This window comes from Podarcis cretensis, assembly GCF_951804945.1.
Source record: "Podarcis cretensis genome assembly, chromosome: 3".
In the NCBI taxonomy this organism is placed as follows: domain Eukaryota; kingdom Metazoa; phylum Chordata; class Lepidosauria; order Squamata; family Lacertidae; genus Podarcis; species Podarcis cretensis.
This window is the reverse complement of record NC_137172.1, coordinates 8,843,985-8,863,165: the sequence shown is the minus strand read 5'-3', so window position 1 is coordinate 8,863,165 and position 19,181 is coordinate 8,843,985. Positions and strand designations below refer to the sequence as shown.

Genomic DNA, 19,181 nt, shown 5'->3' with positions numbered 1-19,181 from the left:
ACATTGTTGTTGTTTTTGCTGTTGGCATTCATTTAGACCAGGGGTCGGCAAGGTTTACCAGCCATGGGCCGGATCACTCCCATGGAGATCGTTCATGGGCCAGACTGGTGCAGCACGGTGCTGGAGATCGCATCTGCACATGCCCAGATGCCAAAAATCGTGCCTGCGCAGAAACAATTTTCGGCGTCTGGACATGCGCAGATGCGATTTCCGGTATCTGTGCATGCGCAGACATGATTTCTGGCACCATTTGGTGAGTCTCCACGCTGCGCTGTGCCGGTTTAGCACAGCGTGCAGGGGACTCACCGAGCGGGCGGCTTGGTTCAGGAGTGGCTTGTGAGCCGGTAAAATAGTATTTGTGGGCTACACATTGTCGACCCCTGATCTAGACATCTGGGGATTTGAAAGCCAAGAGGTATGGTTTTATGGAGTAATGGCTGACATTGTGGCAACATTTTTGTTAATCACTAATAAGGAAACCAAACAGTACAAATGGATTCAAGATGGCTCCTATTCTACTAATGTCTCCTTAGTATTTGTACAAAACTAGGGAACTTTCAGCACCATAGAAAGCATTCTCTGACTACACTCTCTCTCAGGGTACATTGTAAGAAAGGAACCACATCTTCTCCCTCAGTTAAGTGATTGGGCCTGTCCCCTCTATGAAAATTTTATTTGTGATGAAATGGATATGGGCGGGGTCTAATCCTTGCACAAAGAGTCAAAGCTGTGCTGCTGCTTCATTCTTTCCTGAGCTGTTGATGCTGTGAGTGTTGCAGAAGATGTGGGGGGTGGGTGAATCCTCATGTTATATGAAGATGTCCTGTCTTCTGAGTAACTGAGCAAGGCAAGGTAGTTATTTCAGCAGAGTGCTTTATTACACCTGGAGAAGGAGGTGGTAGCAGGTGTTGGACCTGGTTGTGTTACAGGTTAGGCAGATTTTTTTTTAAAAAAAAAATGATCAAGGGTAAGTCTCGGGTCTGGTTTTGTGAACTTTTCAAAGCTCACTGCTGCTGTCCTGCCAGAATTAGGTTGTGTCAAGTTAGGAACAACTATTTTATTTGTAGATGCAGCTTCCTCTGAGCTGGAAATGAGTGTTTGTTTATAGCCCTACTTCATACATGTCCTATTCCTACTACAAACAAGATGCACTCTTCTTTTGTTACTTGGCTGTCTACCTGGAGAATTAATATGAATATATGCTACTATGAATTAATGAATTAATTAATTATATGCTACTAGCAAAGTGTTTTTTTGACCCCTTTTATGCCCTTGGAGCACACGTGGACAGAGATCCAGAAAACTATGTCAGGAAGCAGAAGATTTGCTTTATGCCCAACACCAAAAATTCCCCTTGAAAACCCATTGTTTTTAAAGAGGACTCCTATTTCAAAAGTTCAAAGTCTCTTTGGTTTTACAAAACTAGTTGTGTGGGTCTTCAGGCAGTGACCATTGCCTTTCTTTAACCTCCCTTCTGCACTGAAAATTTTGGTGAGGGCTGGCCTCTGATTCAGATTGCAGCATCTCTGTACCCTTGCTTTTCTGAACTCTCTGAAGCCTCACCTTGTCTGTAATATAGGGAAGAGCCATGCTGTGCGTGTTTGCTTTAAGGATTAATATGATAATGCACATGAAGTGCTCTGAGTATTTCTTTTCTTTTTTTTTGGGGGGGGGGAGCCATCTTCATTATTGAAATCAGTTGAGGGCCAAGCTGTGTGGTCTGTAAATGCAATCCCATTATATTTAATGCTACTGCACTGCAGAAATTTCAGTGGCAATGTAATATACTGTTTTTTCCTGATCCTTCAGCAGTAATCAGGCCCTGCCCTCCTCTAAATGAGAGACTGGATTACTTCTGAATGAGGAAGTAAGCCTTATGTATGTATCAGTGCTGCCCAGTATATAGAGGATTGAATTTTATTTGTTTTATTTCTAGTTATTTAAGTTACTTATTTAAGTTATTTATATGGTGACATCAGTATTCATGGCACTGTAAAAGAGTATAAAGATATAATTTGTAGTAATCTAAAATGTCACGTGGAAAAACAGAGGAAAATGTGAAAGTGGAGACAGGGATGAATAGGAAAGCAGTATCAACTGCACTTGCTTAGGCTTTGTTATAAACTGAACTAAAAGCCTATGATGTTTACAAGTCATTCAATCTTCTAAATTCAGCTGCTCACTACTTATGGTTAGCAGGGTCAGACTTTTTTTTTTTTACCAGCTGCAAAATTACAGAAATAATTCAAAAGCTTGATGTAACCCACGAAAAACAACATGTCTGTCTCATTTAGTCTTCTGTAATTTTGATACCTGAGCAATGGGTATGCTATAGGAGGAACTTTTCTGGCTGCTTTGCAACTTTCAAAGCCTGCAGTCATCACTGGATAATGTGCTGCTGGATGAGAGAGACACATTTTCTGGTGGCTTAAAGTTAAAGTAAAAAAGAGAAAGAAACTTCGCTTATTTTTCTAGGATGATATGTCTCCCTGGACGGAATAAATGTACTAGAGCTGCTAATGGATAGAAGTTGGCAACTTCAGTTTTACAATAAATACTTGTGCGATAAAATAAAATCCAAACTGTGCATTTGAATCTGCTGCATCATGGAACTGGAATTAATGTTTCTCTCCCCCATCCTTGGCTGTTTTTCTCCTTCCTGAATTTTCACATGGTTGCTTTCTGCTGTGATTCATTATTTAAGAAATGGGAGACTATAAATAGCAGCACATAGCAGTTTCCTACTGAGAAGCATTTTTCTCCCCTTCCATTGTAGGTGTCAAAATGGAAGACTTGCACTGTGTTTACGGAGGGTAAATCTTAACATATGAAGAAATTATATTCTTAGTTTTATTTTTTTAATATTGGTATAGGATAGCAGTTGTCAAACTGTTGGGGAAATACCTTGAGCTTCTCAGAAGCTCATCAGGCTTCCATCAGTGGCAAGGTTAGCAACGTTGCTTGCTCAACATTATTAGTCATCCCATGTGCAACCCATAGCATTGTGGTGGGTCAGAGTATTCTGCAGCGTGCTCTCAATTCCAGTGGATTGATGGTGGTGCCTAGCAGAACTGAGTGTGTTTCCTGAACATTTGTCTGGATACGTGTTAGCCATGAAGGAAATTCTTGGCAGACAAGCTGATGTGGAAAAGGTTCTGTAAATGATAAAAGTTTGAAAACCACAGCTGTAGGATGCTGCTTTTTAAAACTATGTAATAAAATAGGGTTCTTTTTGGTTCAAGTGTAGTTTTATTTCCTGTTTTCTTTTTATTGGAATCTGGATTTTAATATCAATAACAGTGTTTAACCTTCCTGCTGTTTGGATAACTTTCACTAGTTTAATCCAACTGCCTGAGAAGCTGAAGTCACCTCAAAGATTGTATAGCTGTATTTTGGCTATGTGTGCGTAGTTAATGAACCAATTTAGGCCCAGATATAGCTGGAGTGCTAGAAGCCAAAAATGCTCCCTGGAGGCTGGACTTACAGAAGCTCTTAATTGCTTAGCAGACTCTTCATTACATTAGCATTTCTCATGCCAGTGCTGCCTAGCTTTTGGGAACAGGCAGAGGAAGTAACTATGTGATGACAGTTGTCACGAAACACTGGAAATTACTACATGCTCATAGGAAAAGTATTGAATGCTCAAGGAGGTGGAACTGGCAGCGGAACAGACTTGGTAATGCTGCCTCATTCAGGATCTCCCTGCTTCTTGAGTGCTGGTGACGTTTAGACCTCTGTTTGACTCTGTATGGAGAATCCCAAAGCAGTTCATGTTTTTGGTGTTTGCTGCTGCCAAATTCTTGGAAGGCTCCAGAAAACCACTCACAGGATCAGGCAAACAGGCTGGTGATTCACCATCTCTGACCTTAAAGAAACAGAAGTTAACATTTCTTATGATTGTGGGAGTTTTTCTGAATAAATGATATGCTTATGGGGGTGTACTGTTTGAGACGTCTGCAGGTGCATGTGTATAGAGCTAGATGAAAGACAGAGCAACAGTTTGAAGTCTGAATTTTTGGAGGATCCTACAGAGAGCCATGAATTGGCTGAATCATCCCCAGGGTGCAGACTCTCTCTGAGAACCTTTTTAACAGTGATGATATTTTCTTTTGTAGAACGTAAATACTTACATACCTCTATTGGTATATTTGTTGAAAGTCTGTTCATGAGCAAGGCAAAACATACACAGCTAAATTCGGGTGCTGGCTATATAATTACTCTGCCTAAGAAGTGTGAAACAAATTGAACTGATGTTAGCTAATGTACATTCAAGACAACCAAAGTTGTTAAGGGAAAGTGCAATTATGTGTTTTTCTTTTTTCATGTCTTTCTTTCTAGTGCCAAAAAATGAGCCGTGGATATTCAGAAAACAATAACTTCCCATATGACAATAATCAAATGGTTTTGGATATGATCCTCTGCTCTTTATTCAGTGTCCCTCAGCCTATCAATTGGGACAACGTGGCAAGGCTGGTTCCTGGCTATTCATCTCGAGAGGTACGTTTCCCCTTATTTTGTAATGTAGGTTTTATTCATTTTGATCTTTGAACTGTTTAACATGGTTGCATTGAGATAGTGATGATGACGATGATTTATTATTTATACCCAATCTGGGTGGCTCCCAACAGAATATTAAAAAGCACAATAAAATATCAAACATTAAAAACTTCCCTAAACAGGGCCGCTTTCAGATGTCTTCTAAAAGTCAGGTAGTTGTTTATTTCCTGGACATCTGATGGGAGGGCGTTCCACAGGGTGGGAGCTGCCAGAAGGCCCTCAGAGCTGGACCTCAGTGTCTGGGCTGAATGATGATAAATGAAGATAAAGCTTTATTTACATTAGAGCGTATGACATGCAACAATCACATAAAATTAAAAATAAAACTAAAAGCACAGTAAACACTCAGATTTTGTATCAATAAAAATTGGAATTATTTATAGGAAGGGGGAGGGAGGGGAAGGGGAAAAAATAAAATATTTACTTCAGACTGTGCTGCAAACTATGGGTGCTGTTCTACCACATGCCTCATTATTTGTCTAATCAATAAAGTCACACAAGAATGTGTAATAATAGTTGTTTCTTTTGGCCTTAAAGAGGACTAAAGAGCAGAGGATCATTGAACTGATGGCAGCTAATGTACAGTTAAACACAACCAAAGTTGTTAAAGGAATCACACCTAAAGTCAAATCCAACATTTGTGCTCAGTCATAAACCAGCTGAGAGAAAATCCTTTTGCTCCCTTAGCAGTGTTTTCATGCTTGACAGTCTTCCAGGCACTTAAACCTCACATTTATTTTATGTTGCACATGGACGCTGTGAAGAATCACATGTATATTACAGCCAGTGTGGATTTGTTTCTGTGGTAGAAGCCTATTTTTAAAATCATAACGCAAGGCAAATAAGCCTGCCCTGAAGCCCCCAACAACAACAAAAAACCAGACCCAGCAGGTGCAAAGTAAAAGAGATAAGACAGCAGGAGGTTGAACAGAAGGTTGATTTAATAAACTATACAAAGAATAAACTTTGAAGAAATTTTGGCTTAAAGAGCTCTAAGGCATTCAGATCAGATACCATTTAATTTAATGTTGTTATCATGTCTATTAAATATTACTTTGAATGCCAGGTCTAGAAGCTCCTTTGTGCTCATTCATGATGTGTGATGGCTTCTATATCTTCCAGTGTTGAATGGTGAGGCATAAAACAAAGCTGATTTTAAGTATTGTATGGGAGGAACACTTTTCATTGACACTTCTGCTGCACAGACTTCCACTCCTACAAAGCTTCTATCAGTCTAACAAAGAGTCAGTACTAGTTATCCACTGTGACATCACTTGTTTGCTCTGCTGCTTCTGAAAAGAATGTTTGTTTATGGAGTTCTGGAAAGTTGTGGTGCTCTATAAGCATGTTCTAAGTTCTGAATACTTCTCAAGCTCCTTCCCTACTCATGTGATTGGCTAGCAATATTAGGGGAAGGTTTCAGTTGGATTAGTCTTACTCTTCTAACTATACTTTCACTGAAGGTGGGTACAGTGGTACCTTGGTTTATGAACTTAATCCGTTCCAGAAGTCCATTCTTAAACCAAAGCATTCTTAAACCAAGGTGTGCTTTCCCATAGCAGCGGGGGACTCAATTTACAAATCGAACACACTCAACAGGATACGGAACATGTTCTGCTTCCAAGGCAAAGTTCACAAACCAAAACACCTGCTTCCAGGTTTGCAGCACTCTTAATCCAAGTTGTTTATAAACTAAGCTGTTCTTAAACCAAGGTACCACTGTACCTAATGCAGAAGGCAAGTGTTCTCAGCTTGTGAATGTATTGAGATCATGGTAGTAGCCCTGCTCAGGCAGCTGAGGTCCTAGTATATCCAGCTGCCATCATAGATCTGGGCCTTAGTTTTTCTATCACTGTTGCCTTTTCCTTCTGAGAGAGAAGAGAGGCATTTATGTAATCTTCTTGCTTGATAAAAATTCTATACCTATGGAAGATCATGTTTATGTTTGCTGGGAAGGACCCTTTCCTCTTTGTACTCTTTGACAAGTTCTCAAGTGCCCCCAGGGGATGCTGCTATCCTCATCTGAGAGAATAACTGATATTGAGTTAGCAGTACTATAAAGTAGTTAAATGTCAATTTGAAACCTAACAGTAAGTCCTCTAACACCAACAAAAAAAAATGGCTTCATTATGCTGTCTGAACACAACATCTCAGATTATGATGTTACACCATGGGCTATGAAATGGGGCTTTAGCTCAGAGGAAGGACATGCCCTTCACACATAAAAATGATCCCAAGTTGAATCCCGTGCATCTCATGTTGATGGCAGGTTTAGGGAAATAATGTTTGCCTGCTATCTTGGAGAGCCACTGCTAGTCAGAGATGGTTTAAGGCAGCTCCTTTTTATATAGCCTTTGATGCAGACAGATATGCCTGTTTCAGAAAAACAAAACAGCTTTTCAAAATCTGTCCTTACAGGCAAGCACTGAAAAAGCTGCCAGATTCTTGGGCGCCAACAAAAAAACATAGAAACCAGGCTTAAAGGCTTAGTCACTAGCTCTGCACAAGGTTAATATCAGTTGTTGTTTATTTAGATACCCGGAGATGAGCATCTATGTCCTAGGCATACCTGGGATTTCTTCCATCAAGAACTAAAACTGAAAATCCCTCCTCTTTTATCTTCTGACAGTGTGCAAAAAGGTTTGACGAACTGAAAAGCAGTGGGAGTTCTCCAGTTGATAACCAGTACAGTCCACTAATGGCCAGTGGTGGGAGCCCCATGGAAACATTGGCTGGTTATATCAAATCATCGCTTCTTGATTCCCAGGAAGAGTTACAAGAACCTCCTAGTGAAAAAGATGCAATTTCTGTAAATGGTAGGCTTTCAGGCAGTTCTGCTACTTCATTCAAGACATTGTGCATGTTAGGTTTCATCCATTTGAAATCCTTAACCTGTTCTGAGCAGAGTCAGCTGGTAACCCTTAAAGTGCTGGTGCTTGTCATAAGTATTGGTCTCTAAATTACAATCCCTCCTGTAGTTTACCTTTTTACTTTTCAAAGTCTCAATTAACTGGTGGTTTAATATAATTAATTTTTATTTCATTGTAACTTTGCCTTGAACTGTACAGTGGCCTTTTTAAAAGCTAATACACTTGTCTAAAAGAACCAAAGGTGAAATTGCTTATTGTGGGTTGAGCTTTTATCAGTTATCTAATGTGCCTGCAAAAACTCAGGTTGCAACAAGCCACATATAATAAAACCATATGATAAACCAGCTAACTCCCTAAGCTGTCTTTGAACTGTGTTACTACAGTGGACAATAGGAAGATCCCAGGTTTGTGCTCTAGTTTGGGGTGAAAGGTCTTGAAGAGTCCATCAGTCCGGTGCAGCATGGCAGATGGTTAGCAATGATAGGAGTTCCCCTGTCCTAGTTAAGCAGGTCTGTGAGCTGTCTCTGCCGGAGACCATGCCACTTCCACATAGGAGTAGACTAGTGACTCAGCAGAAACCGCATACAAAGTGTTGGATGTGTTTTGTGGCTGAAAAGGAGGAGAAGGAAAAGAGCCAGAGATGCACAGCAGTGAAATTGTGGTGGGGTTGAGTGGTAGAAATGCAGGTGGTGCAAGGGAGAGAAGCAGAAGCACAGTGAGCATGTATGTGATAGTACATAGAACATGAGAGAAGAGAAAAGAGCTGAATGAAACCAAGAGCCACACCCGAGGGAGGGCATGAAGTTGTGCTGTGGAAGGGACACAGTGAAAAGTAGATTCTTAATTTGTCTCAATGGATTAGGTGGCAGGAGGGTTCTGTGCATTGGAATTTACCATTGCTTGCAAGTCTCAAGTTAGTATATTAATGCCCCAGGGCAATTCTTAATCTGCCTTGTTCAGCACTTACTGCTCTTGGGTTTTGTTTCTCTTGAATGCTCTCTGAGACTTAGCATTACAGTGGTGCCCCGCAAGACGAATGCCTCGCAAGACGAAAAACTCGCTAGACGAAAGAGTTTTGCGTTTTTTGAGGTGCTTGGCAAGACGAATTTCCCTATGGGCTTACTTCGCAAGACGAAACGTCTTGCAAGTTCTTGCGAGTTTGTTTCCTTTTTCTTTAAGCCGCTAAGCCGCTAAACTGTTAATAGCTGCTAAGCCGTTAATAGCCGTGCTTCGCAAGATGAAGAGACTCGCGGAACGGATTAATTTCGTCTTGCGAGGCACCACTGTAAGTATATTCCTAATGGGAAAGTGAATAGTAATGGATACTCCTGCAGTGGGCTTGCTCATGAACATTTTAAAGAGAAAATCCAGATAACAGGAACCTTCTGTCTCCATGTGTGGTACGTTAACAAGGAACCTTCAACGTAGGAAGTTGTTTTGGGGGTGGATGAAAGGCAAGATACCAGGCTCCACTGCGTTGTGTTGTGTTGTGTTGTGAGTTTGTTTAAAAAAGCTATACTTTTCCTTTTGGCTGTATGGACATCAGGCAGAGGAATCCCAGTATTAATGACATTATGATGTCTGTTACTGCTCTCCAAAAGAGAAGTGTAAAAGAGAAGGTCAAACGCATAGCCATGACAGTTTTGTTATTGTTTGTAATACCATTGATTTATTGATTGCCTTCTAAACAACTGCCTCAAGGCGACTTACACATAATTAAAATACAAAAACAGCAAATACTTTTAAAACGAGACCGAAACTTTAACAAAGTAAACACTTGTGCTAAAGACCTACTTATTCAACTGGGAAAGCCTGTTGAAACAAAATTGTCTTTGACTGTTTCTGGAAGGTGCAGTTAGTTGGTGACTGTTGTCTCTTGACAGGAATGCATTATTCTGTGGAACTGGGGCAGCCACTCTAAAAGCCCTGCTCCGCGTTACTGTGGAGCAGGCTTCTGAGGTCCTTGGGACCTGGCAGGAGAAACGCTCCCACAGATTTAAGCGATTTCACATCCTCCTTTTTTGTATGTGTGGACATGCACATGGTGACTGAAAGGATTTAGTCCCTCAATTCCTCTATATGTTTCCACCTGGACTGGATTGATTTTAAAAGCCAGCCTTTTTTTAAAGGAGTGTGTGTGAAAAGGATCCATCTAGTAAGTAAGTGGACAGCTCCCTTAGATCGCACTTTCCTCTAGGCATAGGACTACCACTTACCAGGCGAAAATGAGAAGACCATCTCAACACTATGTCTTAATGCTTTTTCTCCCCGCTTGCATTTAAGGAAGGCCAAGTGTAGCTTCCTCAAGGAATTGCTCTGCAGAAAGTGAGAAGGGCCCTGCACATAAAGGTGGAGAAAATGCTGATGAAACACAAGGGTAGGAAGATGGTTGTTTGATTTTGGGAAAGCTAGATAAACCTGAATCTTCGACATTCGTTTGTTCTCTTCTACGCTTGGATTATATCTCTGTGTATTTGTGGGATTTCTATTGGGTGGGTGAAGGATTGTGGGGGGCGGGAGAGTTACGCTGGCCTCATTTTTTAACAAAAATTTAGACAAACAGTAACTGAGGAGAAGCTCTTGTGAAAGAGTACCTTCAGGGACTGGCAGGCATTAAAACGCTGGTAGCTTCTCCTCTCTAGAACTGACTCTCCTTTCAGGTTTGGAATCTGTGGTATCCTGGAACCTCTAAGCTTCCCATAGGGTGTTTTTTTTGCCTTCTATTCAGTAGAAATGGCTGTTAAGTGCAGCTTGGAGAAGTAAATGTTTAGCCTTGGCTGGGTGGGACAACGCGCCCTTGTGTTCTAACTTGACATGTGGAAGCAGTCAGTGGGATGTGTTTCTGTATCCCCTCTTCCGGTTAAATGTAGGCAACCTTTCACTTCCTTTGTTATGAATAATAAATCATCTGTTGTGGTGGTAGATGGTATAAAATATGAATGCCTGTTTCCCCACCCCCTGCCCTCCATTCAGCCATCTTGCAAAGCTTCTCCATCACCTTCGTAAAAAGGCTTGCGTAGTGATGTTGTCTTCATCCTGCTGTCATTTCCGCTGTGACCCCTGAAAATATATGTTGTGTGTTCACAGGCGTGTTGTAGAGCAGCGGTTTTCAAAACTGGTCCAAGTACTTTTCTACTGTGACTGATGCTCACTTTGAGGAACACCTGGCAGCTTTCCTTGCAAGGCAGCTGCTCTCCTAACCTTTCTACATTCTTGGTTCCCCTGGGGAGACAGCAAGGGGGTCAACAGACCTCAGACCTGGCCTAACACCCTCCTTGCTTTTAATAAACACATATTGCCAGATAGGAGATGGCAGAGAATCCTCTGCCAGTACAGGTTAATATATGGATGGCTCTTTGCTTGGAAATCACTTTTGCAAAGCTTGCAGGAAGACACCAGTCTCTCTCACCCTAATCAAGCAAGTTCTGCCAGGCATGAAGGTTCCATTTCATAAGTATACACTTATTTTCGCTGTCAGTGAAACCTTCCCTGTTCATTTCAGTTGTGGTTTGGGGACCTCTGGCCTAAGGGCCAGATGCAGCTCCCTGCTTAATTTCATTGGATGTTTCCAGAGACTTTACAAAGCAGCAGTTTGGGGCTGAGGATGGCGTAGAAGGAAGGAGCTTGGCAACAGCCCAGTACTATCTTCCTAGGTGTTGTAACATTTATATTTATCATAATAAAATTATCTGTAATAGCCTGTGATACAGTTCATTAATATTTGTGTGTGGCACCTGATTGCCCACCTGTGTGGGACATAGGCCCCTGGTAGAAAAAGGGTGTTCCACTCCTGAATAAAGCAGAAGAAATACCTTTCTGCTTTTGTGGAATGCTATTTTTTCTTTCTCTTTGCCCCTGTCTGCGATTAGAAAGGCAACTTGCATCCATTGAAAATACATGTATGAATAATGATAGATATGGGGTCATTTCTTAGGAATAATGAACAGGGTAGCTCTATCTTGACATAAGTGTTCACTATACCCCTTCACTAGGGGTTGACTGTTGGAGTAGCCTGAGGATATATCTGGTACTGGAGAACCAAAACCCCAGAATTTGCATACAGTTCCATTCTTCCTAATGTGGAGAGGCTTTATTTATAGTAACCCCTTGATGATTTAGTTGACCGCTGTTCAGTGAACAGTTTACACCAGAAATGTAATTGGGGCTGGGTAGTAACTAGAACAAGAGACCTATTTTGGGTATTATTTTTCTTAAATATGCTGTAAGCTTGTGTGTGTTCTGTGTTGCCGCCAGGTTCTATGATGTGTATAACACAAGCCAATTAAACACACTTGTGAGACTTCTCATTTTTCATCTTTTATTCCGGTTCTGTTAGTCCTCGACTGGAGCTTGAAGTTATGAAGAGCAATAAGCTCCAACTCCAACCAGTCTTATTTCGCCACCCCTCTGGCCTTGGAGAGGTCAGCCAGCATAATCTACACATTTGAGTTTTAAGGTTTAAATTGTGCCTTATCACACGGCAGCCTCAATGGCTTACAATAACGGTTTAAAACAAACAACAATAACTTCAAGTCATATGTGCTAGAATCATTTTTTTTTTAAATGACAACTCAGGGCCAAACTACTGCCAGACAGTAGATGTTTGTGAGTGTCTTCAAGCCATTTTTTAAAATGAAATGTAGCTGGAGGAGGCTGTGAGTTTAAGTTGGTTACTTAACCCTTCCCCTGTGACTTTTTTCTGCTCAGAATCATGCCTCTTCAGCAGCTTTTCTACAGTGAGTAGAATAAAGTGTTAAGAATAAAGAGTAGAATAAAGTCAGAGGCTGCTTCCTCTGACCAGGTCTACACCTGGTTTTCAATTAAAAACAGGAGAGATCGGAGATAGCTGCATATATCTAGTTTGGCCTTGGCATTTTCTGGAAGCTTTAATTTAGTGGCCAGTGCCATATTTTGCATTTTTCCTTTCTGCTGCAGAATTTGTGCATGCACATAACATCAGTATGCCCATTTTGCAACTAGAGATGTGAAAGATGACAGCAAGCTGCCAGGTTTCTTCTTTGAGTTTAGAAATGATCTAAGTCGTGAAGTGGGTTTTGCAGATTCACCTAGCTCACCATCCATGAGGCCAAACTTGCTCCAATGTGTAGCTTACATTTCCCCATACCTTTTAATTTTCTTTCTAAAAAATTTTTTAAACAAAATCAAAGATACAGCTTAAAATCCCTATTATTGTATTGTAAAAGTATGCTCCAAACCATGCATGTGTTCATGTGCATTAAAAACTATGTCTAAACTTAAAATTAAGGTAAAATATCTTTGTAAATCATTCTGACATTCCTGTTTGACAAGCTATAATAATTTTCCTCCCTGTGGTTTTTTTTCTTCTCAAATAAAGGCCAAATATGGTGATCCATGTGTGTGATGAAGCAAAAAATCTGAAAGAAGATTTTGTTTGTCCGCGAGATCTGTTGATTTCTGAAATGAAGTACTTTGCTGAATATCTGTCAGTGGATGCCCAGCGCTGGGAAGAAGTGGACATTTCAGTTCACTGTGACGTTCACATCTTTAACTGGTTGATAAGATATGTTAAAAGGAACACTAAGGAGTATGAGGTGCATGAAATACCTGCCTTAGGTAAAAGGAAAATCTATTAATGTTTCCTGCAGACTCATTTATTGAAAAGCCTGACTTCAGACCAAAATTCTGTGTGCAAATTTGTTTTGCGAGGTAATTTCCTTGCCATTTTCTGCCTTAACCAATAAAAACCTAATCTGTAATAGCTGGGAAAACTGAAGCTGGCTGGAAAGTTAATAAAACTAATTATATTGCCTTTGACATTAGGGAATGTTACCCTGCACTCTTAGTCTCTTAATACCCCATTCCCCCTCTCACACATGAATTCCCACCCATCCCTTTTCAAGGTTAACCATAGTTGGCTGTGATTTGCAGTTTGCCATGGTGTTTAGAACTGGATTTGCATGGTTGCAAATTCTAGTTTGCTGCCAACCATGGTTAGCTCTGAAAAAGGGGGAAAGAGCATGTGAGCACATGAGATGGTCCTGACCTCCCAACAGGGCAGATTTATGCCTGGACCTGGACCTTATTGGGGGGAAAGGAAGCTCTGGTTTAACCTGCAAATTAAAAAAAAAAAAATCAGAGGAGAGGAGCAAAGATTATGTTGTGAACCACCCTGTGCTCTTTGGATGGAGGGTGATATATAAATTTAATTAATAATAATAATAATACAAAGAGAGTCAAAAATGGTCTTCAGAGAAAAGAACGTTAGAGTTGGTTATCATCTAAAAGGTCTTGGAAGGTTTGACAGAAAATATTAATAAGAGTAATTTAAGTGAGTACCTAAATAAGCTAACAGTTTGAAGGGAAATAATTTTAGTCATCACTCTGGGTGTGATCCAGAGAAGAAATCAAAGCAAGAGTTAAGTGCACACTCAACCTCTTCCTCCCCTCTCTCTTTAAATCACTGAGAGTTCATTCTGGATCACTCTTGTAAGCTGCACATACTTGACAAATTTCTTGATGAAGAACTCCCTTTAGAGAATGTTGTTCCAACACTTAATTGTTAGTTCTGTCCTTTGACTGTTGAAATCTTTGGTCCAAATTGGATGTGATGCTGGCAGACTGGCTTGGCTGGAGCTGGATCTTCCCTAGTCACACACAAAGAGGAAAGGGGGGCAATTCTTAGAGCAAAAGGATCACACAGGTGGGATAGGGTGCTAAACTGATCCTCTTGCCTCCACCACAATCTATCACTTGCAAATGCTACTCTCTTCATATGTGGTCCACTAACAGATGTGAGCTTGGCTAGAAAAAAAATCAGCTGGAGGAACAGGCTAAAGGGAAGTAGGTGTCACGTGCATGGGGAACAGTTTGGTTGCCCTCACTCATGCCTGTTTTGCTTTCAAACCTGACCTTAAACCCAAAGTGTTTGGAGCAGACCCTTTTTTTCTTTTTGGAAAGATCTGCTTGTATAGTGTCTAGTTTGCATGCGTCTGACATTTAACTCAGCAAAATAAAACAATTCCTTCCAGTAGTACCTTAGAGACCAACTAAGTTTGTTATTGGTATGAGCTTTTATGTGCATGCACACAAAAGCTCATACCAATAACAAACTTAGTTGGTCTCTAAGGTGCTACTGGAAGGAATTTTTTAATTTTGTTTTGACTATGGCAGACCAACACGGCTACCTACCTGTAATTTAACTCAGCAGTTTTGGAGAAACAGGTTTTTGCTTTGGATGTTTGGAGTGTTTGCACTCATTTTTCTCTCAAAACCTTCAAACTTCCCTTCAAATAAAAGAACCCCCCCCCAAAAAAAGCTGGAAACTTCATACTCAAGTGCCATAGTTTTCTGCAACGTATTTGTAAATATGTGAATCCAGGCTCTTAACTTTTCATTTCAGCTTTAGGTACAATATTATTTTTCTCCAGCTTCTTAATCTAATTAGGCTTGCTTTGCCTTCAAAATGTGAATAGCTAGTTTTAGGCTAACACATTCTTTCTGGTGGGGGTGGTGGGAATGGAAAGGAGAGAGGCAGCTATTTGGGCCTCATTTCGGAAGAATTACAAGGCCCAGTCACGCTATGTCATTAGATCTCCCTCCTGTAGAAGGGACTGAACCAAGTTCCCAAACTCTCTTCCCATTCCTCTTTAATGGAATGTGGATTTTGTGATGCAAAGAATCTCTTGTAGTGTTTCCTTTTACAAGCAACGTGCAAGGTTAACTAATTAATCCTAATAATGCTTTTCTCTTTGTTCTCTTGCTTCTTTCTTTAGAACCAAGCAATGTCATTTCAATTCTTATTTCCTCTGAGTTTCTGAAGATGGATTCTTTAGTGAGTATATAACAGATGTGGGGTTCTGAGCTATCAGAGCTGTTTCCAGAGCTCCTCTCACAAAAAAACCTTCCTAAATACAGACAATGCCCCACTCAAGTGATCATGCGACTGCTGACATGCATACTGTTTTTGACGCCAAAAGAGGGTGAGGTGGCCGAAATGTACATTCATGCAGGCTTCCCACTGATGCATGGAGCAGTCAGAAATGGCACCTGCGCATGAATGGGGTGTTGCTTTTGCAGTGTTAAGATATTTCATTATCACTATTGAGTGTGCTACATCCATATTTTATATTCCTGTTTTCCTAGGTGGAGAAATGTATTAATTATTGCCACAAGAATATGAGTGCCATCGTAGCCACGCCGTGCAATATGAACTGCATCAATTCTAATCTCCTAACGCGCATAGCGGATCTTTTCACACATAATGAAATAGAGGAGGTGAAGGACAAGAAAGATAAATTTAAGAGGTACTTTTTAAAAATCCTGCTGCCTTGTAATGTAAGAATTAGCCGTTCTTTTCGTCTTCCTGCAGTGTTATCCAGATGTTTGCAGTGCAGTTTATGTTGGGCGGCCGTTTGGGGTTGGTTCAGCAGCTGGTGCAAACTGCTAAGTGTGGCAGCTTTCCATGCATGTAGAACACCTCTACTGAAGCGTTTACATTGGTTGCCAGTTGGCCACTAAGCCAAGTTTAAGGTGTTGCTGTATAAAAGCCTGGGCTGAGATGCTTAGGGCATCTAAGAGCCCCTTCCACCATATAGATCAGCCTAACAACTTTGATGACCAGAGGAGGCCCTCCTGGTTGTGCCACATCCACTGGAAATGCATCTCATGACCCAGAGGAGGGAATTCTCAGTCATGGCACCATCTTGTGCTATTGTTTTCTTTCAGAGATCCAGCAGGAGCCACCTGCATTGGCATTTAGTTGTTAACTCATTTTTATTTATTTATTTTTTAAAACATCTTTATTGAAAATTCAAAAAGTACATAACTATATGTGCACCAGACATGGTGAGACGCAAAGAGGGGGAAAAAAAAAAAACCTGTGCAGAAGGGAAAACAAAAAAAGGTGGGGAGAAACCCAAAACTGTATATTTTACAAGGTTGTTGGTGTACTTCACCAGATTTTAACCTATTACAGGATTTGTAAGAATGGATTCCAAATTTCATTGAATTTGTCCATGGCAAGTCTGCGTTTATATGCAGATAACTCATTTTTATAATGAGCGTCTTTTTGTTACCGACAGCAAACTTTTCTGTAAGAAGATAGAGAGATTGTTTGACCTAGATTACCAGAACCCAGATTCTCAGGGAAGCGCAGCAACCCTGTACAGGTAGACAACTGTCCGCTTATTGATCATATTTCAGCATATTCTTCCTTGATCTCATTGCAAATCTGTCATGCTATAACTTTCTTTTTAAAAAAATAGGTGCTGCTTATGTAAGAAACTCCTAATTAAGGACACTGAAAGAAGAATCCCATGTGTTCCTGGAAAGATCAATGTAGATCAGCATGGAAACATTATCTATGTACACATAAGGTGCTTCATAAATCATATTGTAACAACATTTTTACAGGGTGTGTTCACAGATTCTATTTAATCTGCATCATAACAGACTTTTTAATTATAATCTGAGTTCTTCCAGGGCTTCAGTCCCAGAACAGAGGTCAGTTCATTAGGGCAATAGTGGCCTGAAAGATGTACTGTATATGATAGTTAAGTGTCACGATCAAGTTATTAATACTAGGGCAGCACGAGGGTCAGGAACAAAGGGTTAGAAAGACTTGCTCCCCTTCATTCCCAGGCTTCTTTCTCGCAGCAGCGATGGCAGGTTAAGGGGGCTGGGGAAAGCTCCTCAGTGAGAGCCAGTGTGGTGTAGTGTTTAAGAGCGGTAGTCTCGTAATCTGGGGAACTGGGTTCGCGTCTCCGCTCCTCCACATGCAGCTGCTGGGTGACCTTGGGCTAGTCACACTTCTCTGAAGTCTCTCAGCCTCACTCACCTCACAGAGTGTTTGTTGTGGGGGAGGAAGGGAAAGGAGAATGTTAGCTGCTTTGAGACCTCCTGAAGGGGAGTGAAAGGCGGGATATTAAATCCAAACTCTTCTTCTTCTTCTTCCTCAGCTGCAGGGTGGTCTTTCCCCCTTTGTTCCTCTACTTCCCTCCAGTGGCAGCAGCAGTGACAAAAGTATGGGAAGGCTGCACAGGTAGCCTGCCTGCCTGCCTGCCTGCCCTTTCACTCCTCTTTGCTATCACTGTGGTGATGGCTGAGTGCAAATATAGTATGTTTTAACAAGGGCTGTCACCAGATTGACAAAATCTTAGTCAATTATTGAATTGATCAAATTGACACAATTTTTTCTAAAGAGCAAAAATATACTCTTTGATTTTAGATGATGCACACATCTGTTGTCGTGGCCAGAGACATGAAGGGTGTCTCATTTAATTCGGGAATGAATGCCTGTTCTCTAAGAGAGCAGTTAAAAAGTCGTGTCCCCCCATAATTAAAAAAACCAGGCAACAGCACCCTAAGAAATTGGTTAACGTTGTAGCCCTTGTTTTAATTCTTCTGTGCAATTTAACTTTGTCATTGAGGGGGAAATGGTACAAAACTTACCAGTGGGAATTGAGAACTATACTATGATCTGCCTGACCACTTGCTCCTCTTTGTATATACAGAGATAAATCTTGGGATGTGCATGAGTATTTGCTGAGTCTTTTTGAAGAATTAAAATCTTGGCGAGATGTATATTGGCGCCTTTGGGGAACTATCAATTGGCTGATCTGTTCAAGATGTAATCAAGTGAGTGTTTTCGGTTACCTCTGCACACTCCTGACTGTCTCTCCTGGAACTTACAAAGTTAGGTTTTCAAATTCTGTAGAACGAAGGGTGAGGTTCAAGCCAGTCCAGTGTACCCTGTACTTCATGGCCAACCTGCACACAACTCACTAGCTGCCAGTTTTCTTATGCTACTTACTCCAAGATCAAAGCAGCTTGGTTCTTTCCCTGGTAGGCCCCTGTAACTTCCTAAAACACAGGAACTCTGAGACTTGCATCTTCCAGATAGTTCTTATAAGTTATTAAGAGTGCAAAGCTTGCACTGATGGACTAATTGCCATAGCCTTACATAGCCTTCCCATGTTTTTGTACATTGAGGATGAATAAGGGATAAATAGTTTGGTCAAGTCTTTTGAGAATGCCAAGAATGGGCCACCCAGCACTTTATTTAATCAATGCCGTTTTCAAAGCATAAGAGCAGCAGCAGCTAGTTTGTACATCCTAGTATACAGCCATTTGTTAGAAGACACCTCTATGTTCTGCTGTAAACCCTTTCTGCACCTTAAACTTGGGAATACTTGATCTTGAGAGTAGTGATTTTGTTGTCGTTGTTGCATCTCCCTTGCAGACTTTCCTGTGTACTGAATTCTCCCATTGCCAATACCACCCTCAGCCAGTTGTCTACCCTGGCGTGGTAGGTGCTCTTGGTTCCAATGGTACTGGAGTGTATCCCTGCTGTAACCAGAAGGTTCTGAGATTTGATCCTGCTCCTCTTCCAAAAGTATGTATTTGGGGGAAAGACTTTTTAAAACCTTTTTTGCTCCTTCCACAAGCCACCTTCTCTTGAACCGTGTTTTATACACAACAAAAGTATGGGGTGATTCCTGCCACCCCCTAGCCTGGTGCGTTAGGGCCCACTGTATAATTGCCTGAGCTGGAGTCAATATTTAAAACGGTATGTTATCTAGCTAACATGCAAGCTAACTGTACTCTATCCATGAGCACATCTAATGCTTCATCATGGTTACGCGTTGAATCCTAATATCCAATCTACGATTGGCCACAAATTATAATGTGAAACCCTGATTTGAAGCAATCTTTCAAACCATGGCCAGCACTATCCATGACTTGCAGTTACGTCTGCGTTAAGGAAGTACCGGT

At 41.0% G+C, this 19,181-nt stretch overlaps 1 protein-coding gene across 3 annotated transcripts in view; it reads left to right on the top strand.

The window, feature by feature from the left end:
* The window catches only part of SANBR (SANT and BTB domain regulator of CSR), a 33,081-nt gene that overhangs the window by 2,076 nt on the left and 11,824 nt on the right, over nucleotides 1-19,181 (top strand). For 2 of the 3 annotated variants that reach the window (XM_079968643.1, XM_079968642.1), the window contains exons 2-11: nucleotides 4,339-4,497; nucleotides 7,187-7,373; nucleotides 9,711-9,804; nucleotides 12,784-13,022; nucleotides 15,182-15,240; nucleotides 15,552-15,712; nucleotides 16,490-16,576; nucleotides 16,673-16,783; nucleotides 17,921-18,044; nucleotides 18,649-18,801. In XM_079968643.1, the coding sequence (XP_079824769.1) occupies nucleotides 4,348-4,497; nucleotides 7,187-7,373; nucleotides 9,711-9,804; nucleotides 12,784-13,022; nucleotides 15,182-15,240; nucleotides 15,552-15,712; nucleotides 16,490-16,576; nucleotides 16,673-16,783; nucleotides 17,921-18,044; nucleotides 18,649-18,801 (1,365 nt within the window). In that variant the 5' untranslated portion in view covers nucleotides 4,339-4,347. Of the gene's footprint in view, nucleotides 1-4,338; nucleotides 4,498-7,186; nucleotides 7,374-9,710; nucleotides 9,805-12,783; nucleotides 13,023-15,181; nucleotides 15,241-15,551; nucleotides 15,713-16,489; nucleotides 16,577-16,672; nucleotides 16,784-17,920; nucleotides 18,045-18,648; nucleotides 18,802-19,181 lie in introns of those variants that run through there. The other variant, XM_079968644.1, reaches the window with a different exon arrangement.